The sequence below is a fragment of the Cricetulus griseus genome, chromosome 3 (assembly GCF_003668045.3).
Source record: "Cricetulus griseus strain 17A/GY chromosome 3, alternate assembly CriGri-PICRH-1.0, whole genome shotgun sequence".
NCBI classification, from domain to species: Eukaryota; Metazoa; Chordata; class Mammalia; order Rodentia; family Cricetidae; genus Cricetulus; species Cricetulus griseus.
The window spans coordinates 201,550,587-201,575,851 of NC_048596.1; the positions used below are offsets into that span (position 1 = coordinate 201,550,587).

General features: G+C 48.9%; 1 protein-coding gene across 3 annotated transcripts in view; it reads left to right on the forward strand.

The window, feature by feature from the left end:
* Trim67 (tripartite motif containing 67) overlaps positions 1-25,265 on the forward strand; it is a 42,446-nt gene that overhangs the window by 13,115 nt on the left and 4,066 nt on the right. For 2 of the 3 annotated variants that reach the window (XM_027404821.2, XM_027404823.2), the window contains 6 exons: positions 16,618-16,713; positions 18,384-18,506; positions 19,903-20,013; positions 20,752-20,911; positions 23,243-23,388; positions 25,016-25,154. In XM_027404821.2, coding sequence (XP_027260622.1) covers positions 16,618-16,713; positions 18,384-18,506; positions 19,903-20,013; positions 20,752-20,911; positions 23,243-23,388; positions 25,016-25,154 — 775 coding nt within the window. The remainder of the gene's footprint in view (positions 1-16,617; positions 16,714-18,383; positions 18,507-19,902; positions 20,014-20,751; positions 20,912-23,242; positions 23,389-25,015; positions 25,155-25,265) is intronic. The other variant, XM_027404822.2, reaches the window with a different exon arrangement.

Below are 25,265 nucleotides of genomic sequence, written 5' to 3' on the forward strand. Positions count from 1 at the left end.
GGGAGGGGAGAGGCAGGTCAGGGTTCAATGGAACAGAGGGATGTGGATGATAAAGATGGGATCTAAGCTGCAAGACAAATGATATTTATTTATGTATTTGGGTGATTTGACCACAGAGATGAACTGAGACAAATTCTCATTGGTTATTATTGTCATGGAAGCAATTCTATTATAGTTTCCAAAACCTGATCCTAGAGAGGGTATTTGGTTTTGAGATACCAATATTTAAGCTAGCCTGATCATAGGGAGGGCATCTTGATTTTAGGATACTAAAACTATAACCTACCTGGTCCTAGCTACTAGAATGGAAATAAGGAGAAGAAGGACCTTGGTTTTGGTTCAGGGGTGACAAGGACCTTGCATGACTCTGCTTGGCATGAGGTCTAGCTTCATGGATAAGGTCGAGATTCCGGTGCAGGGTTTGTGCCCTATACTTCCCCAACTAAGCTTGCTCTTGTTGCTGGTGGGGTATGACCTGAGCTGGCGGGGTATGATCTGTTCAGCACTGTGACTTGTGCTCATATTCACTTTGCTTTCCCACCAGTTGGATAGTCTCAAGGCCTCCCATGGGCACTTATTCTAATACTAGAGTCTGCTTTAAAAATAGAATTCCATTTTGATTAGACTCCTTGTTATTCACACCTTTCGATGATGCCATGCAGCTGACAGAGCCTGACACGATCTCTTCATTTCTGAGCCATCTTTATATATCACACACATAAGTAACAGCATGTAATTCAAGGATGCCATGAGCAAGGAGTGTGCCTTATTGTGTCTTTGTACCCCCAGCACCCAGCAGAGCAGGCAGCCCTCGGGATGTCGAAAGAACCTTTGTTGAGTAATGAATAAGCTGTAACCCTGGAATGTATGCTAATGTCAATCCCATAGATTATTACTTCAGAGGAGACACTATTAACTGCTCATTGACTCATGAAACAGAGACTCACAAAGGGTCATTCTAGGGGACTGTGTGCGAAAAGACAAGTAGAACAGTCAAGTGTCTTTCTGGGTGCACATTTCACTGCACCCTGAGCTCACTGCTGGTTCTTCCTTCCTTCCTTCCTTCCTTCCTTCCTTCCTTCCTTCCTTCCTTCCTTCCTTCCTGCCTTCCTTCCTTCCTTCCTTCCTTCCTGCCTGCCTGCCTGCCTGCCTGTCCCCCCTTTCCCTCTCTCTCCTTCCCCCTCTTCCTCCTTTGCTCCCTTTCCCCCATCACCCTCTCCACTTCCCTGTCCCTCTCTCTGTCTCCCCCTTCCTCCCTCTATCCCTGCCTGCCTGCCTCTGATTTCCTTTTTCTGTGTCAGAAGCAATCAGCTGACCTCACAAGATGACAGGAGCCAGCTGGGAAATGCTGGTGTGACTCTCCTAGATGCGGCATGCTTCTTCTTGACCCAGAGAATACAGTAGGGATAAATTTGCTGGGCCAACTTACTGGAATGCGAGCTGGCAGAGGAAGCTGGTTACAGAGATGACAACTGTAGAATTCAGTAACTTGCCATTTGTATCAAACAGGACAATGCACTTCTATTGTGTGCCCTGTTTTTTTTCTTGTGCCTGTGATGGTGTGTATACTTGTGCATTTTAGTACACTTGTATTGGGGTGATTGTAGGGGCCAAGGTCTACATCTGGTGTCTTCCTCAATGGCTCTCTACTTTGTTTTTTGAGACTACAGAGCCTGCAGCTCTGTTTATTGAGCTAGGCTGGCCGGCCAGTGAGCTTCAGGGGTCTGCCTTTCACCATGCCCACCCCTAGCACTGGGGTTACAGATCCTTGGCTTTTACACAGATGCTGGGGATCCAAACTCAGGTCCTCAGGCTTGCTTGCATAGCAAGAACTTTACTCTTCCCTGACCAGAGTCATCTCCCCAGCCTAGAAACAACACAGAAACAACACGTTTAATGACTTAACACAATGTATGTCACATTTCACATAAGGAAAGGCACTGTTGCTGTCATTGTCATGATTATTACTACAATTCAAAAGTCTGAGAATAGTGGAGACTGCCTCCCTGCCCAGGTGGTGCAGGAGAACAGAGCCTAGCTTCTGCACCCTCTTGTGGTGGGCTTAGACTGAACATCTATCATAATTGTGCTCTCTTGAGAGACTTAGAAGCATGGCTAGCTTACCCTGATTGTCCTGTTCCCCTAGCTGGCTCCAGGCCATGCCACATTCAGCGAAAGCCTAGAGAGAGCTGTTCCAACCTCAGGGTCTACCGCTGAACCATGATGGAAACAAGATTGAACAGTTCATTTGGAACTGTCTTCAAGTTTCTTAGCCGCTGTCTGTCTCAGGAAAGGCTGGTCGTAGATTAATTGGGAAGAGTTGGCAGGGTGCCATCACACTTGCAGAGACAGCACTTGGTTTTCTGTGGTTCTGACTCATCCTGAAGGTACTAGACCTTGGCCTGTCTCTCCTCTTCTCTGGAAGGTGGATGTGTGTTTGTGTTATGTGGACAAAGTGCATGTGTGGTGTGATTCCATCTTATGAATATTCATGAAGGGCTGGTGCTAGAAGAAAAGACTGTACCTAATGGGTTCATTGTTTGGAGTTACCAGAAAAATCAGTACAAACCAGGTGGCTTAAAACAGATCCATCCTCCACACAGCTAGGACTGGAGGCCAAGACCAAGGTTTCACTAGGGCTGTGCCCCGAGGATCCAGAAAGTGTCTGGTCTAGTAGTTCCATGGAAGGTATTAGTGTAACTCTGGTTTTTACATGGTTCTCCCTTGTGAATATGTCTGAATTTTTGTCACTGTGACAAATAACTGAAAGAACAACAAAAAGAGCAAGGATTGTAACTAGGGGGATGACTCAGTGGGTGAAGTACTTACTACGCAAGCATGAGGACTTAAGTTCACATTTTTAGCACCTCCCCCCCCCCCGCAAAAAAAAACCCTAAACACAGCTACATGCAGCTGCATTCTGGGTATTTTTCTAGATAGTTGGAGTTTGCTTGAATTCTGTTTCTTCTGCTTCAGTAAAATGTGGCAAAGGCCTTTGGAGATGATGGTTTTTGGTTTGGTTTGTTGCTGTTGTTGTTTGATACAGGGTTTCTTTGTGTAGCCCTGTCTGTCCTAGAACTACCTCTGTAGACCAGGCTGGCCACAAACTCACAAAGATCAGCCTGCCTCTGCCTCCATAGTGCTGGGATTAAAGCTGTTTTTTTTTTTTTTTTCTTAGCAACATGAAGAGGCTTTCTTGAAGTTGTTTAAGGAGCCAACCCCATGTTAGCTTGGGCCTTTAATCCATCCACCATGGCAGATGGCTAGAAAAGACGTTGTGAAACCACTGTGTAGAGATCTTATAGGGCAGAGCAAGGGGAGTGTCTAGGGGTACACACAGGCTCAGGATTGGTGTGACTCCAGGCTAGGAGGCTTTGCTCTGTGTTGATTGGTCAACTGGTTGTTATGGCCCATAGGCCCTCCCAGGGCGGTTGCTATGCTCTGCACATCATTGCTGTGCACTTGTCCGTAAAGCACACCCAGAGCATAGCACCACCAGCTAACTTCTGATTGGTTCCTTGCCACGAGGCAGGCATCTGACCTCCTAGTGACCAAGACAAGGTCAGGCAAGTACGTGTTCGGCTGTTATGGCTGCCGAAATGGGGAGCTGGTCCCTTCATTCCCACATTTTCTTTTTTTGGAGATTCCAATCATGGAATTGCTGTCTCTCCAGCGTCCCCATCAGGGAGTGAGAGATATTGGCATCCCCATGCAAGGGAGTTCCTTCTGACTTAGCATTTCAACCAGGGAAAATGGGTGACATATTCTTTCCCATGCTACTTCCTGCTGACTTTGGGACGAAGTTAGAGACCCAAGAAGGCTGAATTGCTAGTCAAAAGCAAAAAAGGGAATTTAGGCAATGGGGAATCAATCAGGAGCTTCTGGTTGTCAGATTCTGTTGCAGAGACAGGGGGTATCTGCATCAGCTGGACTGGTTCACATCCACAGCAAGTCCAGGGCTCTCAGTCTACTTAAGAACAGCCTGTAGTCAGCAACTGATACTCAGATGTGTCTGCCAAAAGCAGAAACCTGTTTAAGACATGTTTAAACTGGGAACAGAAGTTAAAACTTATTTACTGAAGCCCACAATGAAAGCTGGTGGTTTTAACAGTGGTTCTCAACTGTTAAGACTCCTCTGGGGATCAAACAACCCTTTCATAGGGGTCACATATCAGATGACCTGCATATCAGATATTTACATTAGGATTCATAACAGCAGCAAAATTATAATTATGAAGTAGCAGTGAAAGTAATTTTATGGTTGGGGGTTCCCACAACATGAATTGATGCAACATTAGGAAGGTTGAGAACCACTGGTTTACGATATCAGGACTTGTCAAGGCATATCTACCTTGTAATGCTTTCAGCAGCCTCACGGTAAATGAGGGTCCTTGTGATCAAAGAGTCAAAAGTAGAACTCGGCCATCGTAATTATCATGCTAGGTACAAAGCCACAGAAGATCTCAGCTTCTCACTGCTGATTCTCTGTACAATTTAGAAACTTCTCTGAGCTACTGTCCAACCAAAAATAAACTGTTTGTTCCACAAATATTTATTAGATAAGGCAAGCAAGGTCTCCATCTCTCAAGACCAAACAATTTAGTCAGGGGAAAAGTCAGCACAGGAGGATAGTCTAGTGAAGGCAAGGGCTGCTAACAGGATCTCCCTCAGCCAGGCTGGAGCAAGCAAGACCAGACAAGATAGGGAAGAAAGAGGTGCCTGCAGACCCTTGTAACACATGGCATATCAGAGGGAGGCAAAGCTGGCTGTCTCTATCTGTTTACTTGATTGCCTGGTCGATAGTGTCTTGTTCTATAGCCCAGGCTGCCTGAAACTCATTATGTAACTCAGGCTAGCATTGAACTCACAGCTATCCTCCTGTCTCAGCTTCCTGAGTGCTGGGTTTGTGGGATGTAAATGACAAGACTCAGACTCAGCTCTTTCTTTGGTTTTGGCTCCAATGGTTGCCTTCCCCCTGCCCCCCCAAAATACCTGCACTCAAACTTCAGCATTGGCCCCCTTCAAAATCTGACCTGCTGCTGCCCTGCCTACTAAGCTGATCCAGTGACCCAGTGGGTGACTAGTCTTAGGGGCTATTGGATATGAAATAGCTGCTCATGAGGACCATAAGAAAGACAAGAGAGGCGGATTCCAGGCCAGATGTTGCTGGTTTCAGGTACAAAACTGAAGGGCAATTCATCTCCTTGATTGACAGTCAGCTTAGGATGTTTGCCCGAAGCTGTTTGGCTTGGAGCTCTGGTCAGTTTTTGTTTGTTTTTGTTTTTGTTTTTTTTTTTGTGTGTGTGTGTGGACTTACATTATTACTGAGACAGAGCATCACCATATGGTCCAGGCTGGCCTTGAACTTGTGATCCTCTAGCCTCATCCTACTGAGTATTAAGATTACAGGTATGGGTCACCATGCCCAGCTTGGTTTCTATCTTGAAGGCAGCTTCTAGCATTCTCTGAGGTCACAGCACACACCTTCTCTTAGCTTGTATGGTTGGTGCTTTTGGGGCTAGGTGCTTCCTCTTCCCATGAATTACCCTAGGTCTTTAGAGGTGAACCAAGTGTCACTTTATATGTATGAGTTTCCTTGACCTCTGCACAGGCTGATGGTCTCAGAGTGCAGCAGAAACTCCTAAGGGGAATGTTAGGCTCAGAAACCTGGGCTTCCATCAGGCATCTCTGGGGTGTAACAGCAGGCTGTACTTCTAAGGAAGTTCCTGGATGCTGATCCCCTGTCTAGGGCCCCACCAGAGAACCATGGGATTGCCTAGCAACACACTCTTTGGCTCATTCCTGCAGTTGTACTATATAGCACACACTCAGCTGTGAATCCTAGGTACCCCATCTGAGGTGGCTGCTGTCCTTGGAGAGAAGCAGAGATGGGCAGTTACAGAAGGTTATGAAGAACAGAGGAAAGGGAGGTATGGGGTTGATTCACTAGGGCTCGATAAGCAGGGTGGCATCTGAGCTGACACAGCAAGGAAAGGAGTGTGAGGTGAGGAGGTGCTGGCCTTTCTGGTTCGGTTTTCTTCCATACTCAACATTTTTACTCTGAAAAATATGGTTCAGGTTAAATCATAGCTCTGGGCCTGGCTTGGGGGCTCACCCTGTCCTCAGTGTCAGAAAAGGCAACAGTGTGGAGAGGTAGTTAGGTAGGTAGGTATGAAAGACCCCGAAGGGATACTTTCGTAGAGGGAGACCCACACACCCAGGAATCAGCGAGGCCACGAACTGGATGCAAAAAACAAGAGGCTTTATTGGAGACGCGGGCACCCGGGGCGACTCAGCCTTTGTATGGCTAAGCGCGCCGAGCAAAGGGAAAAGGGGTCCTTATATAGGAAAAAGGCGCAAGCTAGGAGCAGGGATTCTATTGGATAATTCTAATGAGGCATTATACAGAGCTATTCCCATTGGTCAATGTATATGAGGCGCTATACAGGGTTATTCAAATGAGGCAAAGTACAGAGTTATTCAAATGAGGTGAAACACAGAGTCTTTCAAATGAGGCGAAATACAGAATCATTTCCATTGGATGGTTCAAATGAGACACAGAGCCATTCCAGATCAGCATATTCTCAAGGTCTGGTGTCTGGTACAGCAGACTCAATTCCCCCCCCCTTTTCCTGATGGCTGACCTTGGGGGCGGAGACCTTGGGATGGAGTGTTTCTCTTCGGGCGGGGCGGGGGCTCAGGGGCAGAGCTCCAGGCCGGCTCACTCGGTGTTTGTCCTCGTGCTGACCCACCTGGTGCTCGCCCTCGTGCCAGCCCACCCGGTGCTCGTTCTCAGGCTGGCCCACCTGGTGCTCATTCTCGGGCCGGCCCCACCCGGTGCTCGTTCTCGGGCTGGCCCACCTGGTGCTCATTCTCGGGCCGGCCCCACCCGGTGCTTGTTCTCGGGCCGGCCCCACCCGGTGCTTGTTCTCGGGCCGGGCGGGGAAAGGCCACCGGGGGTGGGGATCGGGGAAGCCGCCGACAGGAGGAAGAGGAGACAAACTTGAGAAAGAAAGGGCTAAGGGACAGGGGTCTTTCATTCCCCCATTTCTCTTGTAACTGAATGGAATCTTTCATTCAGAGGTCTCTAGATACTCTGGATCTATTTGCTTTAGCTGATGATATTGTTGAGTTAAGACTAAGGCCTGTACAACAGATAGTCGTTCTCTGATGAATTGAGTCAGTTTGTTCAGAATGCAGGGACCAAATATGAGGATCAAAAATAGAATAACCAGAGGTCCCATGAGCGTGGATATAAGGGTAGTCAACCAGGGGGATTTAGCGAACCATCCCTCGAACCATCCTTGTTGAGACTCAAATAGCTGTTGCCTCTGTTTTAGCCTCTCCCTAAGTTTGGCCATGCTATCCCTAACTATTCCTGTATGATCTGCATAAAAGCAGCATTCTTCCTTGAGGGCAGCACATAGCCCCCCTTCCTGTAAAAATAATAAATCTAATCCTCGTCTGTTCTGCAGGACCACCTCAGAGAGTGATGTTAAGGATTTCTCGAGTGCACTGACTGACTCTTCTAGGACCTGGATATCCGTGTGCATGGCTTGTTGTAGAAGCTTAAAATGATTAATTCCCTGTAGGGCAACGGTTCCGGTCCCTATGCCGGCTGCTATGCCCCCCACTGTTATTCCTCCTAATAATAGGGCCACGGTAAAGGATATTGGCTCCCTCTTATATCGGGTTGATTTCTCTAGTACGCTGTAAACATATTCAGGTTGGTGGTATGTGACTTTGGGCCAAAGTTCTATCAATATACAAAAGTCAATGGTGGTGTTGAGAACAGTGGTAGAGACACAGGGAGTCAACCCAGTACTGCAAGCCCAATAAGTTCCATAAGGGGCAACAAGGTATCGGCTGTCCTGAGATAATGGCTCTACTTGGTTACATAATTCTTGATGTGAGGAAGGAATCCTGCCTATGCATAGCCCCTTTCCTGAGACCTCAGATATTGTGAGCTTGTGCTGCATAGCAGCTCCGCAACTGGTAGGTGCTGAGGTCTGGTTGGAGTAGTTGCCCAGTATTGCCACGCCTTCATAATATGGGGGCCGGGAAACTAGGCATAACCAGCATTCCTGAGTCTTGTTGGGGTCTGAAAAATTTAAGGCTTGGTAAACTCCTTGGATTAATTGTAATAATCTATCTCTGGTACCTGGAGGGTCTCTGGTTATCTCGATGTTTAGGGCATCTGGGGTGGGGGAGAAGGTGACAGCACCTGGTGTAGGAGTGATAGCTTTAGGAACGGTAGGGGGTTTAGGGACTTGAAAATGGGTTGGGGATCTCTGGTCCGCTATTACTATGTTTGGCCCGACTGATTGTTGGCTTAGGGGAGTAATTTGTCTGTACAGGGAGAATAAAGTCACCGGATCTTTCCCTGCTCGGTGCAGCCTGAGTCCCCAGACCTTAGGACTATCCCAAGTAGTTCTTTTTCCAGCATCTGTGAACCTTAGGATGAGAGGGTTGCATTTTCCTCCGGGGGTGGCGCCTTGAAAACCTCCCCCTCCGGCACTATCATAACAAGGTCCGCAGGCTCTTTGCCCACATCTCCATGGTCCTTTCCCTGCGTACCCTGGGATCTCCCTCCGTTTGAGAGTGATGAAATCCCAAGAGGAAGAGGGTTTCCAGTAAGCCTCCCCTGTGGTTTCACATCCCCATCTTGCACAGTACCCTTCCTGCGGCCCCCCGCAGCCATGAGTTGGTTTATGGCCGGGGCAAACATAAAAATCCTTGCTTCTTGTTCCTATCCTTCCCCCAGGGTGGTGGCATCCGTACCCTGGGAATGGTTCCTGGTCAGAGGGATCCCAATCAGACCCTACTAAGTCACATAGGTCGACATAGAGAGGAGGGAACCCATCATGTAGAGTCCCTATATAAGTGCTGAGGTTGGCTATTTCCCCGGTCCCTAGATTGGCTATTTTCCAGGTGATATTATAAACCCTGTGGGGGTTAGTTGCTACATGGGGGGTAAACAGACAACCAATCAACAGGAGGGTGTACGAGAGAGTCTTATCTTTAAAGGATTTTGAGTGCGGTGTGCGGTCCATTCTGATGCAGTGGCTGAATCGGTGGGTCGGGCTGGCTTTACATGTGAAGCATGTATCCAAGCTGCAATGCCGTCTACCTTGAGTGCGGTGGGAGTGGTAAGCAAAACGATGTAGGGTCCCTTCCAGCGGGGTTCAAGGTTCTTGGCCTGGTGACGCCGGACCCAAACAGTGTCCCCGATCTGGTAGGAATGGGGGATGGTGGGATGGTCCCTCTGGTCTTTATAAGCTTGAGCAAGGGGTTTCCAGACCTCCCGTTGTACTAGTTGGAGGGCCTGTAAATGAGCTTGGAGAGAAGGGGAGTTAGCAAAATCTGAGACATCTTGATCAAGAAAGTTAATGATAGGAGTAGGTACTCCATACAGGATCTCAAAGGGTGTGAGCCCATGTGGTCCAGGGGTATTACGAGCGCGGTAGAGTGCTAGGGGGAGTAGGAGGACCCAGTCTCTAGTGCCAGTTGCAAGCGACAATTTTGTTAAAGTCTCCTTGATTGTTCTATTCATCCTTTCTACCTGTCCTGAACTTTGGGGTCTATAAGCACAATGTAATTTCCAATCAATCCCCAACAAGGTGGCCACTGACTGACTTACCTGGGAGACGAAGGCGGGCCCATTGTCTGTTCCCAATACCTGAGGCATCCCATAACGGGGAAAGATTTCTTCAAGCAATTTCTTAGTAACGATCTTGGCTGTTTCATGTTTAGTAGGGAAGGCTTCAACCCATCCTGAAAAGGTGTCTACAAAAATTAATAGATACTTGTATCCATATTTTCCTGGTTTAATCTCAGTGAAATCTATCTCCCAATGTGTTCCGGGCCGGTAGCCTCTGACCCGGTTCCCGGGAGGAAGCTTCAGTCTGGATGCGTTGACTCGGGCGCACGCATCACATTGCTCAGTTACCTGTTTTAGAATATCGTTCTTCCCCAAAAGGAAATTGAATTCCTCTTCTCGTTTGAGGAGCTCCCGCATCTTCTTGGAGCTCAGATGTGTCATCTTATGTAAAAATGTCACTAGGTACTTGGTTACCCGGTAGGGGATGACAGTCTTTCCTTCATAAGTCCAATCCCCGTTTGGTTCCTTTGCGGCTCCCAATTTCTCTAGGGTTTGGATGTCTCTTTGTTCATAGTCCCATGAGGGGAAGGGATGGTCGTTGGTGGGCTCTAGAGCCAGGAGGTTAGTGGTGTCTGTGGTCAGGGCCGCCTCTCGGGCAGCCAAGTCTGCCCTTCGATTGCCCCTTGCTTCGAAAGAATCCCCTTTTTGGTGTCCAGGGCAATGTATGATACTTAAGGCAGCGGGCAGATGAAGAGCCCTTAAGAGAGCGAGGATTTCCTCCTTATTTTTAATGTCTTTCCCTTCGGAGGTAAGCAGCCCCCTCCGTCTGTAAATTTCTCCATGTATATGGGCAGTGGCGAAGGCATAACGACTGTCTGTATACACGGTGAGCCTCTTACCTTCTGCCAATTTTAGAGCCTGCGTGAGTGCTATGAGTTCTGCCCTCTGTGCGGAAGTTCCAGGGGGGAGTGCCTGGGCCCAGACGACCTGATTCTCTGTGGTGACTGCCGCGCCCGCCTTTCGTTCTCCTTGATGCAAAAAGCTGCTTCCATCCGTGAACCAGATGTGGTCCGGGCTAGGTAGAGGCTGGTCAGTCAGGTCGGATCTCGCTCCATGGGCCTCGGCCAATACCTGTAAGCAATCATGAGCCTCGGGCTCCCCAGGGAGGGGGAGCAGGGTGGCTGGGTTCAGAGTCACCAAAGGCCCGAAGTGGACCCGGTCTTTGTCTAACAGCATAGTCTGGTAATGAGTCATTCGGGCATTAGTAAGCCATCTGTCTGGAGGCTGTCTGATGACTGCCTCTACTGCATGAGGGGCATGTATGGTCAAAGGCTGCCCCAAGGTTAGCTTGTGAGAATCTTTTACCAGCAGGGCTATAGCAGCAATCATTCGAAGGCAGGGTGGCCATCCCGATGCCACAGGATCCAATTTCTTGGAGAGGTATGCAGTGGGCCTTCTCCAAGGCCCCAGTTTTTGGGTGAGGACTCCCTTAGCATAGCCCTCTTTCTCATCTATAAAAAGTTCAAATGGCTTAGCTAAGTCCGGTAGACCCAGGGCTGGTGATTCAAGGAGAGCCTTTTTGATGTCGGTGAAGGCTTTCTTTTGGGGCTCTTCCCATTTAAAAGCAACCCCTGGCCGAGTGAGGGGGTAGAGGGGAGCCGCCATTTCGGCAAACCCAGGGATCCATAGGCGGCAGAAGCCTGCCGTTCCCAAGAACTCTCTCAGTTGGCGGGGATTTTGTGGGGTGGGAATGTCTAAGATGGCTCGCATACGGGCTTCCGTTAGCCATCGACGTCCATCCTTTATCTTGTATCCTAAATAGGTCACCTGTTTCTGACATATCTGGGCCTTCTTGGCGGATGCCCGGTACCCTAGGCTCCCAAGAGTCTGGAGGAGGGCTTGAGTGCCTTCCTTGCATTCCCCTTTGGTTTTGGCTGCCAGGAGAATGTCATCTACATATTGTAAGAGGATTAGAGCGGGGTACCTAACCCGGAATTCTGCCAGGTCCTGATGTAAAGCTTCATCAAAAAGGGTAGGGCTGTTCTTAAACCCTTGAGGTAGCCTAGTCCAAGTCAGCTGCCCAGAGATTCCAAGGGCCGCGTCCTGCCATTCAAAGGCAAATATAGGCTGGCTGGTGGGATGCAGGCGGAGGCAGAAGAAAGCGTCTTTAAGATCTAAGACTGTGTACCAGGTATAGTTAGGTGGCAATCCACTCAGCAAATTGTAAGGGTTGGGGACAGTAGGGTGTATGTCCTCTATCCTTTTATTGACTTCTCTCAGGTCCTGCACTGGCCGGTAGTCATTAGTTCCCGGCTTCCTAACGGGTAGCAAGGGTGTATTCCAAGGAGATTTACAGGGCACCAGAATCCCTTGTTCAAGTAACCTTTTAATATGTGGCCGAATTCCTTCGCGGGCTTCTTTAGGCATTGGATACTGTCTGACGGATGCAGGAAGGATGGCAGCTTTTAAGGTTACTATAATTGGGGCCTGGTTAATGGCAAGGCCCATTCCTCCTGTTTCAGCCCAGGCTTGGGGAAATTCCGCAAGCCAGTGATCAAGGGTTTCCTGATTGTTCGAATTAGTCCTCTTTTCATGGAGTCTATATTCATCTTCTATGGACATTGTCAAGATGGTAAGGGGAATTCCCTCTGGCCCTGTGACTTTGACTTCTGACCTCTCAAAGTGTATTTGAGCTTTTAATTTGGTCAATAGGTCCCGTCCTAGTAAGGGGTAGGGGCAATCTGGCACATGGAGGAAAGAATGCATAACCTTACCGGTCGCGAGCTGGAGCTGCCGATTTGTAGTCCAATGGTACTGCTTTCCGCCTGTAGCTCCCTGTACCCATGCAGTCCGGTGACTCAGGGGTCCGGGTGACCGATTCAGAACGGAATGTTGTGCCCCTGTATCGACTAGGAAGGTGACCGGATGCCCCCCGACTTGCAGTGTTATCCTGGGCTCAGGGGGGGGCTCCTGGCCCCGACTCCTCTAATCTTCTAGGTTCAGGAGGTCAGAAACCCTTGGCGGTGGAAGCTTGGCCCGGGGGTTCTTAGGGCATTCTCTTGCCCAATGTCCTTTTTCTTTACAGTAAGCACATTGGTCCCTGTCCAGGTGGGGCCCCCTTCTGTCATCCCTCTGTCTATTCTGTCTCTGGCCTGTCACTACTGTGGCCAATAACCTGCTCATTTCTTTATTCCGCTTACGGTCTCTCGCAACCTCTTTTTCCTCAGCTTCCTGTCTTAGTCTTTCCTCTCTCTCCTGAGTTTCCTTCCTCCAACGTTCTTCTCTTTCTGTCTGTGTTTCCCTCTTATTAAAAATACGTTCTGCTTCCTTCAACAAATCTTGGAGTGTATATCCCTGTAGATTTTCTAGCCTTTGAAGCTTGTTTCTTATGTCCGGGGCTGATTGCCAAATAAAGGACATAGAAACGTTGGTGGCCTGACCTGGATCTTCCGGATTATAGGGAGTATACATCCTGTACGCTTCTTTCAATCTCTCTAGAAAAGCGGCAGGTGATTCCTCCGCACCCTGTATTATCTGCTTCACCTGGGCCAAATTAGTGGGTCTGCGTCCTGCCCCCCGGAGTCCCGCTACCAGCAACTGGCGATAGAGACGCAGGTGGGTCCTACCTGCTTCGGTGGTAAAATCCCATTCAGGTCTTTCAAGAGGGCAAGCCGCATCAATTTCATTGGGTAGCTGGGTGGGCTGCCCGTTTACTCCTGGGACATTTTTTCGTGCTTCTAGTAGCACTCGCTGTTTCTCTTCCGAGGTTAAAAGGACCTGCAAAAGCTGCTGACAATCATCCCAGGTGGGTTGGTGAGTCGTGAGTACCGACTCTATGAGAGATGTCAGCCTCACGGGGTCTGCAGAAAAAGAAGGATTATTATTTTTCCAGTTATAGAGGTCCGATGCTGAGAATGGCCAATACTGAGGTTGGCCGTTCAGCCCAGTTCGGAGGGGCAGAGTGGTTGAATCTGGAACGGGCTGCTCCCTACAACCTCTTAGTCGATAAGCCATTGGTGAAGGGTCAGGGGCCGCTTCCGCCAAGGCAGCGGCGGAGTCCGCTTCTGCCTCTGGTGGGGGCGGCAGTGGCGGATATGGCGGGGGCTCCTCCGTTAATAGATCAACCAACTGGTCTTCTCCCGGAGGGAGTACCTTAGGTGTCTTCTTTTCTTTAGCCTTAGTGTCTTTCACCACGGTAGGGTAAAGGTTGGAATGGGAAGGGGGGTTGGGAGGAATCAAAGGAGTGGGAGGTGTAGGGGCCGAAGGAATGGGTCGGTTGGAGCGGTTAGAGGGGGGAAGGAGAGAGGGGCCCTTGGGATGTAAGAAAGGACGTACCCAGGGAGGGGGGTCCTGAACCAAAGCCTCCCAAGTGACGATATAAGCCACTTGATCGGGATGCCCGTGTGGTCCAGGATCCATAATCTTCTCTTTTATCTGGAATATAGTCTGGGGGTTAAAGGTACCATCTCGCGGCCAGCCTACGTCAAAGGTCGGCCATTCTGAAGAACAAAGAGTAATCCATTTGCGTTTACGCACATTAACAGATTGGTTATGAGCATATTCCTGTACATCTTTCCAGTGGGAGAGTGTTAGGGACAAAGGAGTGGTGACAGTTTGCCCCATAGTTTCTAGGCTTAGGAGGGCACAAATGACAGCTACAAGACAAAGACCGAATAACACAGAACAGACTTTCGCAGCGCGGTTTCGACAGAGAGTCGACAGAAGGAATTGAGAGAGAGTCGAGGAAGGGGGCCCTCCTTCCTCGTCCCCAGTAAAGATTGCAAATCCCTCAAGCCGAGGGCCTTCTCCAAAGAGACTGGGAAAATGTCCAGTCATAGATCTAAGTTCAAAGTACAAATCTCTCACCCTGAGGGCTTCCCAAGTTCAAAATACAAATCCCTCTTCCTGAGGGCTTCCCAAGTTCAAAATACAAATCCCTCTTCCTGAGGGCTTCAAACGCTACCAGGACGTCTCCTGGAGCCGCGGTCGGGAGTTCGGACCCGTCAGTCCCTCCTCGGATCCGCCTACAAATGTACACAGCTGTATACTACAAACGCAAGCGCAATTCACAAGACAGACTCAGACCAGACAAGACAAAACAGCGGATCCGCACAACACTTACCTCCCAGACGTGGGTCGGTGGTCCCTGGGCGGGTCTCAATCCCGGACGAGCCCCCAAATGAAAGACCCCGAAGGGATACTTTCGTAGAGGGAGACCCACACACCCAGGAATCAGCGAGGCCACGAACTGGATGCAAAAAACAAGAGGCTTTATTGGAGACGCGGGCACCCGGGGCGACTCAGCCTTTGTATGGCTAAGCGCGCCGAGCAAAGGGAAAAGGGGTCCTTATATAGGAAAAAGGCGCAAGCTAGGAGCAGGGATTCTATTGGATAATTCTAATGAGGCATTATACAGAGCTATTCCCATTGGTCAATGTATATGAGGCGCTATACAGGGTTATTCAAATGAGGCAAAGTACAGAGTTATTCAAATGAGGTGAAACACAGAGTCTTTCAAATGAGGCGAAATACAGAATCATTTCCATTGGATGGTTCAAATGAGACACAGAGCCATTCCAGATCAGCATATTCTCAAGGTCTGGTGTCTGGTACAGCAGACTCAATTCCCCCCCCTTTTCCTGATGGCTGACCTTGGGGGCGGAGACCTTGGGACGGAGTGTTTCTCTTCGGGCGGGGCGGGGGCTCAGGGGCAGAGCTCCAGGCCGGCTCACTCGGTGTTTGTCCTCGTGCTGACCCACCTGGTGCTCGCCCTCGTGCCAGCCCACCCGGTGCTCGTTCTCGGGCTGGCCCACCTGGTGCTCATTCTCGGGCCGGCCCCACCCGGTGCTCGTTCTCGGGCTGGCCCACCTGGTGCTCATTCTCGGGCCGGCCCCACCCGGTGCTTGTTCTCGGGCCGGCCCCACCCGGTGCTTGTTCTCGGGCCGGGCGGGGAAAGGCCACCGGGGGTGGGGATCGGGGAAGCCGCCGACAGGAGGAAGAGGAGACAAACTTGAGAAAGAAAGGGCTAAGGGACAGGGGTCTTTCAGGTAGAGGGTGGAGCCTGACTGCATATGAAATATTTACACTATTATTGATGGGAGACAGATCTGTATATGGCAGAAAGAGAGGGCACTGCCCAGGCAAAGGCCCATCTGTCTTCTTGCCCAGAGCACTGCAGCCATCAGGGACAGGCTGTTAGTTTCAACCCATTAGCTCACTACTTGAATGCAGCTTTGGGGTTCGGTGGTAGACTGTGGACTAGTCAACACTCAGGTGCTAGGTTAAATGTCAACCTGACACAGATAGTATCACCTGGGAAGAGAGTCTCTCAATGAGGATCACTTACATGGGTTGGCTTGTAGGCTTATCTCTGTGTGCGGCGGCGGTGGTGTCTTAATTAAGCTAATGAATGTGGGGAGATTTAGTCCACTGTGGGCAGCACCATTTCCTAGGCAAGGAGTCCTGAACTGCATAAGAGGAAGAAGCTAGCTGAAAGCAGGCAAGCACAGATCCATGCATTTATTCTCTGTGCTCTTAACTGTGGACATAGTGCTCTATGATCTGCTTTGACATCCCCACAATAATGGACCGTAACTTGGAAGTGCAAGCCAAATACATGCTTCCCCCCTCCTACATTGCTTTTTGTTAGGGTTTTGTTTGTTTGCTTGTTTTTGTTTTTTAATCACAGCAATAGAAATGAAACTAGAACTCAACAAGCCCTGCTGGGAAATCGATACATGTTGGTCCAGGGATATAGCTCAGTGATAGATTGCCTAATTAGCATGCACAAGGTCTAGAGTTTCTCTCTCAGCCCCTCATGTAAACAACATCAACAACAAATGGAAAACAGGCTTGTATGGTATGATTTGTGAGTCAGTTGTAGCCTCTTTTGAAGTGAGGACAAACTCACCAGTGGGACCGGTTTAGCCTCGCTTACAAACACAGGCTATCATGATGGATGCAGGTGCATGCCTTCGACACTAACTAGCTTCTCCATAATGTGATGTCTTTTCCAGGCCCAGCTGTCTCAGGCCTTAAATGGGGTTTCAGATAAAGCCAAAGAGGCGAAGGAGTTTCTGGTTCAGCTCAAGAACATACTGCAGCAGATCCAGGTGAGCAGACTGTGATTCTGGACAGACAGTGTGGGCTGTTTGCCAAACTCAGAGTAAAAGGAGGGCTGGTCTGGGGACAAGTGATTTTCGGTAATGATTTTTTTTTAAGGGTTGACCTGTCTGGTTGTGTAGTCCTGGGTGCTGAAAGTGCCACTCTCAGTCTATTTGCATGCAGGTTAACAGCTTTTGTACTTAGACATGTCTGTGTAATCAGTGCACTGAAATATAAACATCTAGTTCCCTAAACAAATGTGTTACCTGAGTGTCTATGATATATCCCACACTGAGCCTGAAAAACATACAGAAATCAGTGAGTCTTGCTTCATTGAGCCATGGGCAAGGAAGAGAGAGTTCAACCATGTGCACATGCAGGGTCCATCTGCACGGGGAAGGCCCAGGGCATTTTCATGCCCAGCTGGAGCAAAGGACTAAGAGCTCTGAACTGTTCTTCTTTATCCTCCTCTTTCTCTCCTACCTTTCTTCCTCCTTTAAAAATTATTATTATTGTTATTATTATTAGTATTTTATACAGGGTCTCATTACAAAGCCCAAATTGGCCTTAGTCTCGAAAGTGCTAAGATGATAAACACGGGATGCACGCCCTGCCTGATTCCCATCTTAAGTCACAGGGCTCTGATGTTTCATGAGCACAAGATGTGTTAGTTTTCAGTGAATGTCACCATAAGAGATCAGAGATGGAGCAGAGGCAGCAACAGAAGTGCATTCAGCTCAGAGGCTGCAAGTGCAAGGTCACCTAGCTTTTCCTGAGGCATCTCTGCCTGGCTTGCAGATGGCAGTCCTCCCTGTGTCCTCATGTGGCTGTCCCTCTGTGTGTCTGTGTCCTGATTTCTTCATCTCATAAGAACACCATTTGGATTGGACTGTGGCCACCCTGATGACCTCATTTTAACTTCTGGCTTCAAACACAGCCACACTCTGCGGTCCTGGGGCTTGTGATTCAGAATATGATTGAGGGGGACAATTGAGCTCATAGCCAGAAGTCAGAATCTACCCAGATCCTAGAGACCCAGAAACTGAGGCAGACACACACTCTTGTTTTCCTTACTATTTCTGCAAAGTGTGTGGTGCAGAGATTTTAGAGAGTATGGAAGATAGAACTGATAAAAAGCTCACCAAATCCCTCATCCGAGGTAACCATGCTTGTCACATACACACATGTGTACATACATATACACACAACCTCACCACACATATATTCATATAGACAGATACACAGACACACAGATGCACACACATATACACATACACTTAATGTATATGGGAAATTATTGTGTCCTGTTTCCTTTCTTCCTCCTCTCCCTTCTCCTTTCTAAAGACAAGGTCTCTGGACTAAGTAAGCTTCAGGTCAAGATCCTTCTCCCTGTGCCTCTTGGGTGCTGGGATGACAGGCATGCCCCATCTCACTCAGGCTTTTCTCCTTTTAACCATCTCCCATGACTACTTCTCCATGGCATCAAAAATGTTCTATGAACAGACTATAAACTGTTTTATCATGTAGCTGTGTCATGGTTCTTGGAACCCTTCCTTGATGCACATTCATGATTCATGCTGCCCCCAACTTGGAAAAAGTACAAAGAGCTCTGGGAGGAGCTGTTACCTCTGGACCATAGATGCCAGCCCCTCCTCATCACAGTTCTCTGCTTCCCCAGGAAAATGGATTGGACTATGAAGCTTGCCTGGTGGCACAGTGTGATGCCCTGGTGGATGCACTGACTCGGCAGAAAGCTAAGCTGCTCACCAAGGTGACGAAAGAGAGGGAGCACAAGCTGAAGGTAAGGACCAAGTAGCCTATTCCTCTGTCCCTATTATGTCGCCTGCACCCAACATAGGGTGGCACTGCCTTGAGCAAAAGATGGTAAGTGAGATATGGCTGGGGGGGCTCTGAGTTGGCTGGTCCAGGTATACTCAGGACTCAGGGGATACTCTCAAGCAGTCTCCCAGGCCAGGTGGCCTGCCGAATCCTGCAGTCTTTAAATCAGTCTCCCGTCTCCCACTTGCTCTGGACTTCTGTGTCTGTTGGGTTTGTGGAGTCTCCTCTCATCTTGCCTAGCTGGGGCAGACAGCTGTAAATGGAGTTCTTCCATTCTATATGGAGAGATAACTTGTCCAGCCTAGACACAGGGGTGTGGGGGTGGAGAGGTGCCTTGGTCCTGCCTCAACTAGATGATGCCACAGACTTAGTAAACTTCCTAGGGGAGCCCTTACCCTCTCCACCAAGGAGCAGATGGGAGGTGAGGGGGTTGGGGAAGCAGGAAGAGAGGAGGGAGAGGGAACTGGGATTGGAATGTAAAAATAAATTAATACTACTACTAATAATAATACTAATAAAGAAAATATAAACTAAAAATAAATAAACTTAGATTCAGTGGGTAAAAAATGTAAATGGAGTTTTTAATTGGTCTAAGTAATAAAAATCTGGAGTCAGATATAGATGAAAGAAAGAAGGAACAAGCTACCACCACACCTTATCTCCTTTGCTTCTCCTCAGACAAGACAGCTAGTTCCTGTTTCTCCCTGCTCATATCCTGTTTCTATGAAGCTACCTCACTTCCTGTCTGTCTGTACAGACCTCCAGGCCTCTATGGTTAGCTAGTAGCAAGCTCCATTCTCTGACCTTCAGACAGGCTTTATTTGTCCAAGCAAGATAACACCACATATCCCCCTTTATTGTCTAAAATTAATTAACATAAGAAAAACTATATACAAGAAGTATAATAACTATACATAATATATACAGGCAATAAGTGCATCAACAATGTCTAGTCTAATAGTGTTTGACAAATTCAGAGAAAATACTCCATATCTATTCTTTCTTGATGAGTCCAAAGTCTTGTACCTAAGTTACTTTCTATTCTAATTTGCACTAACAAATTATCTTTTAATGTCTTTCAAATCTAGTAACTTAACACATCTTTAGTGAGTTTCTGGCTTTGTGTGCCTAGCTGCCCAGAACTCTGAGAGCTTTGCTGTGTTAGAAGTGGGTCCGTTGATTCCCAGTGATGACTACAAAACTCAGGAGCAGAGTCGCGTGCTGGTAGCGAGGTGGAGCAGATCAACAGCACCCTTCCCAGCCTCCCAGGGACCCGCTCATACACTGTTGTTGTAACTGATTAGTTTTCCTCACAAGTGGGTTCTTCAGAGCTCTCTCTCTCTCTCTCTCCATTGCAGATGGTTTGGGACCAGATCAATCACTGCACACTGAAGCTGCGCCAGTCCACAGGCCTGATGGAGTACTGCCTGGAGGTGATTAAGGAGGATGACCCCTCTGGGTTCCTGCAGGTGAGTAGCCCCTGGAGGACCACTGCAGGCAACTTCCTTCAGTTCCACCAATGCTCCCTATTCTTCCTGAACCAGGGCTCCCTCTAGGTTCTCTCCCTCCCTGGATGGGACTTGAATAGCTTCTCCTTTGCTCTGTGAGGCCAGAAGACCTGGGCTGTCATCATGGCTCTGACCCTCACTAGGAAGAACCCTGATGCTGCTTCAGCCAATAAACAAGAAGTTGAAAAGGCATTATTTCTGGGACCAAATGCCATGTTCCAGTATTCTTCCCAGTAATGGGAAAACACAGTCTCTACCACGTGAGTGGGGCAGACTCCACAGAGAGAGAGAGAGATGAGGGGCAGAATCTACTTTTCCCCAGACATGGCACAGCCTTGTCAGGGTCATTGCTCCAGCATGTATTTGCCTATCTGAAAAAAAAAAAAAAAGCACCATGACTTCATAAAAGAGTTTGGGTCACATTTTTTTTAAAGCTCCTTGGTGGTTCTTCACATTAACATGATCACAAAAATAAAAAAAATAAAAATTACATTAACATGATTATGTGGTTGAACTGTGGCTGAAATAGCACGGCTTGTCTAGGTGGTTGGGTTCACTTAAGCTTCACCATGGCTCACAGCTTCAGGCTCAGGCCACCTCTTCCCTTTAATGAGCTATAGACAAAGCTGAGTCCCTCCTCACAAAGGCTACTAGCTCTTCCTCTGCAAGCCCAAACCTTCTTTCTGTGCCCCCTTTAAGATTTCAGATGCCCTGATCAAGCGTGTGCAGGTGTCTCAGGAGCAGTGGGTCAAAGGTGCCCTGGAACCCAAAGTATCTGCGGAGTTTGACCTGACTCTGGACAGCGAACCGCTGCTGCAAGCCATTCACCAGCTGGATTTCGTCCAGATGAAATGTAGGGGTGAGCCGTGGTCGGACCCATTTAGTGATGCTGCCTCCCCAAGAGGCACAGAGGCTAAGGGCAGCTTGATGGTGACAGGGGCCTGTTGTGCAGGGTGGCAGAGGAAAGGGTGAGAATCTCAGGTCCTGGCCAGGATGGGAGAGCTGCAGATGAACTTGAACTCCTTTTCCTAGACCAAGGAACAAGGACAGGAAGCAGAATGAACAGGGCAGTGCCATCATGTCCTGGGCTGCCACTCAGGTTGCAGATGTGAGCAAGGCTGCAGATTCCCACCCAGACTGCACTCGCTGAAGCATCAATGCAGGAACACATCAATGTTAGCAGCAGGAGCTAGGGAGAAAGGGCAGATATCAGAGTATATTCTTAGATGAGGAGGAGAAGGAGGATGAGAGAGGGGAGAAGAGGAGGAAAGGGGAGAAGAAGAGATGGGAGGAAAGAACAAAGAGGAAGGGGAGGAGCCAGGTATGGTGGTGCACCTGTTATCCTAACAAACAGAGGAGAGGGAGAGGAGGAAGAAAAAGAGAATGGAGAAGAGGAGGAAAAAGTGAGAAGAAGAGGGGAGAAGGAAGAGGAGGAGAGGAAGTAGGGAAGTAAGAGAGCAGGAGGAAGGAGACTAGGGGAAAGAGGAGGAGGAGGAGGAAGGAAAGAAGGAAGGAAGGAAAAAGGAGAAGAAAAAGAATTAGGAGACAGGAGATAGGAGAAAAGAGAGGAGGAAGAGGAAGGAGGGAAGGAGAAGAGAAGGAAGGAAACAGGATGAGGGGGGAAGGGATGAGGGCAGGGAGGAGGAGCAATAGGGGTAGAGCTTTGCAGGTGAAAGAGGGTGGTGAGTGCCAAGGCCCCAAGTCAGGAACCAGCTTCTATCCCAAGAGGGAGAAAAGAATGGACGAGTGGAGGATGATAGGAACTGGGTTCAGAGAGTCAGCAGGGATCCAGAGCCAAGGGTCAGTGAAACTTGCACAACTTGGCTAGTCAGAACTTATGAAAGATGGCCTATGCACCACCTTCCCCAAGGTGCCCCAGGTTCATCCAGAAGGGAAGACAGGCAGTGTGGTTTTAGGGGAGCCATATCACTGGCCCCAGGTCATCCCGAGGCTCATTCCCTTACAGACTGTATCAGGGTAAGGTTTGGAAATCCTACCTGTCCCAGTTGGAAATGAGACACGGTGGCAAGGAACAGGGGCCTGGTGTGGGGTGTGGGGTGTGGGGTGTGGGGTGGGGAAGCTGGGGAAGATAGTCCTGGAAAGTGGGGGCTCCAGGGCAAAAAGCTTGGGAGTATAGATGCTGAATTTTAGGGTGTGGGAGATGAAGAAATGAGAGGATGGCAAGGGTTTCCTTCAGCCAAGTGGAGGGAGGGATGGGCTGAGCCAAATGCCTATTGTTGACACAGACTCCCCTTCCTGGACCATCTGGCCAACCCTGGACCGACAATAAGCTCACTCTGAGTCAAAATGAAACTTGCAGGTTTATAGCACAAGTCTTGCCGTTTTCCCTTCCAAACCAGGCCAGAGTGTCCTGTGTCACCTTCCAGACCCTCTTGAACCTGAGCAGAGCTGGAACATATTCAGGTTCTCCTGTCCGTCTTTAGTGAGCTCAGAGCATGCTCCATTCAGTCCCTTGCTCCATGGGTTGGCTACCTATCCATCTGAAGTTGTGTCTGGTGCCATGGTCTGGTCCCCTGACCCTGCAAAGAAAGCTTCCTTTGAGATTCTAACCACCTGTGCATTTTGTCCCTCATCCATGTCAGTAATCTTTCTGTCACACCCGAGATGATCAACATATAAAAGAGGAAAGATTTATCTGGGTGCACAGTTTTGCAAGTGTTAATCTATGACTGGCCTGTGGCTTTGGGCCTGTGGTGAGCATGCCATGGTAGAGCCCAGCCCCTTGCCCTGTGGCCAGGAAGCAGAAAGGAGAAAGAGAAAAGCCCTAGGGTCCCACCGTCTCCTTCATGGGCATACCACCAATGTGCCCATTCGTCCTCACCTCTTAAAGACTTTACCACCCCGAATAGTGCCATCCTGGGGCATTAAGATCCAAGCAAAAGCATCTCCATTTTCAGCTCAAGTGTAAGCTGCAGGCCAGCTCTCACTTGGTTTCCTGCCCTGCCATCTGCCCTCACATAGGTGACTCTACAGCATGTACAGTATGAATGGTGCTGAGGTCATTTGGGTGTGCCTCATGGCCCAGGAGCCAACACCAGGGATCTTGGTGGGAAGATGGGAAAGAGGACTTCCTTCCTCAGGGAATGGGTCCCAAGGGTTGGACGGGTTGGGCGTGGATTTGGGACTGCAAGAGGATGCTGCGTGCTGACCAGAACAATTCCTGTCACAGTGCCACCTGTACCCCTGCTGCAGCTGGAAAAGTGCTGCACCCGCAATAACAGTGTCACCCTGGCCTGGAGGACACCACCCTTCACTCACAGCCCTGCTGATGGCTACATCCTGGAGCTGGACGATGGCGATGGGGGGCAGTTCCGGGTGAGCTACATGCTGCCGTTCAGGGGCAGTTTCCAGTAAGGCCTGTTGTTATTTTTTACTCTTTGGCTCTTTCGGGGGCCCTCCACCCAGCTCCAAATAAATGCGCAGAGACTTATTATTACTCATAAATGTCCAGCCTTAGCTTGGATTGTTTCTAGCCAATTTTTCTAACTTAAATTATCCTATCTACCTTTTACCTCTGGGCTTTCATCTTTATCCTATATACCTTTCTTTGCTTCTTACTCCATTGCTTGCTGTGAGGCTGAGTGGCTGGCCCCTGAAGTCCTCCTCTTCTTCTTTTCCTGCCCTTCTATCTTCTCTTGCCTGCCAGCCTTGCTTATACTTTCTCCTGCCTAGCTATTGGCCATTCAGCTCTTTATTAGACCAATCAGGTGTTTTAGGCAGGCAAAGTTAACAGAGCTTCACAGAGTTAAACAGATTGCAGCATAAAGAATACAGCACATATTTGCATTATTAAACAAATGTTCCACAGCATAAAAGAATATATAATCTTTAACTAATATTCCACAACAGAGGCTTGCTGAGGCCTGCTTGTCTCGAGGGCAGTTGCAGGTGAGGCCTGCTGTTGTTTAAGAACCCTAATGCACAGGCCCAGACAGGACTGGCCTGTGAGTCTTAACCCTGTTGTTACCCTAAGACAAGCACCTTGACCACCAAGACAAGGAGAGTCTGCTGGCCTGAGCTCTTGGGAGGTAGCACTTCCTATGGTAGTAGCTGTGGCCACAGCCTCAGGGAGAGGTATCTGCCAGAGAAGTCTGGATGATATGAGCTGACAATTCAGAGAGTGCACTGCTTACACATATACACTTTCCACAGGCTAGCCCACATCTTACATACCTCCCATACAATTCTTTGCTGGGCTTTTCCACACTGCCTTTAGTCTGGTTCTCTGGCTTTGATGGTGGGGTGGGATCCTGTCTTGTTAGCATGTTGTTTTTGCAGTGGAAGATGTTCTCTTGGGCCCTTCAGAACCTGGCAAGCTGCTGGTTCATGAGGACACATGAAAATGAATGCTACATAGGTGTGGTGACTCATGCCTGGAATGATAGCACTGAGAGGCTGGGGCAGAAGGATTGAGAGTTTGAGGCCAGCCTGAGCTACAGAGAAATGCCTTGTTTCAAACAAACCAATACAAACTTGGGCTGAGTAGGACAAAGGAAACTTGAAAGTGAATAGGGAATAAAGTAAAAACCATAGGAAATAAGATCCAAGCTCCAATGCATGGAAACTCGCCATCTTGAAGAACCAGAAACCAGCACAGACAGGTGTCAAAGAGCAAAAGATGCTGATGGGGCAGGGCAAGAGGGTTCACAGACTTCTGGCAGGGCTGAGAGTGGAGGCAGAGAGCTCTCAGGCACATCCTAGCCAGCTTTACACCTGCAACCCTATCTTTCCAGGATCCTATTCCTTTTACAGCATCCCAGAGACAGGAGCCAGCAATTTGAGAGTAAGGAACAAAGCCTGGCCCCACCAGGGTTATTAGCCTGGGTTGTAACATCTCTTATATGGTACTTCTGTAGGTGTGAGGGCACTTCTGGTGTTGATGTGCACCTCAGGGGAACTTCTGGCAGTGCTGAGGTGTAATGAAAGTCCTTGGCTCTTGCAGGAAGTATATGTTGGCAAGGAGACCCTGTGCACCATTGACGGGCTTCATTTTAACAGCACGTACAATGCCAGAGTCAAAGCCTTCAACTCCTCTGGCGTCGGTCCCTACAGCAAGACTGTGGTCCTACAGACCTCTGATGGTGAGCAATCCTCAGCTGTGCAGTCACATGTCAGAGCAAGACTTTACTTCCCACATGCTGGGTTTGGTGGGGGATTGGGGTTAGCAGAAGACAGTGCCATCTAATGAGCCC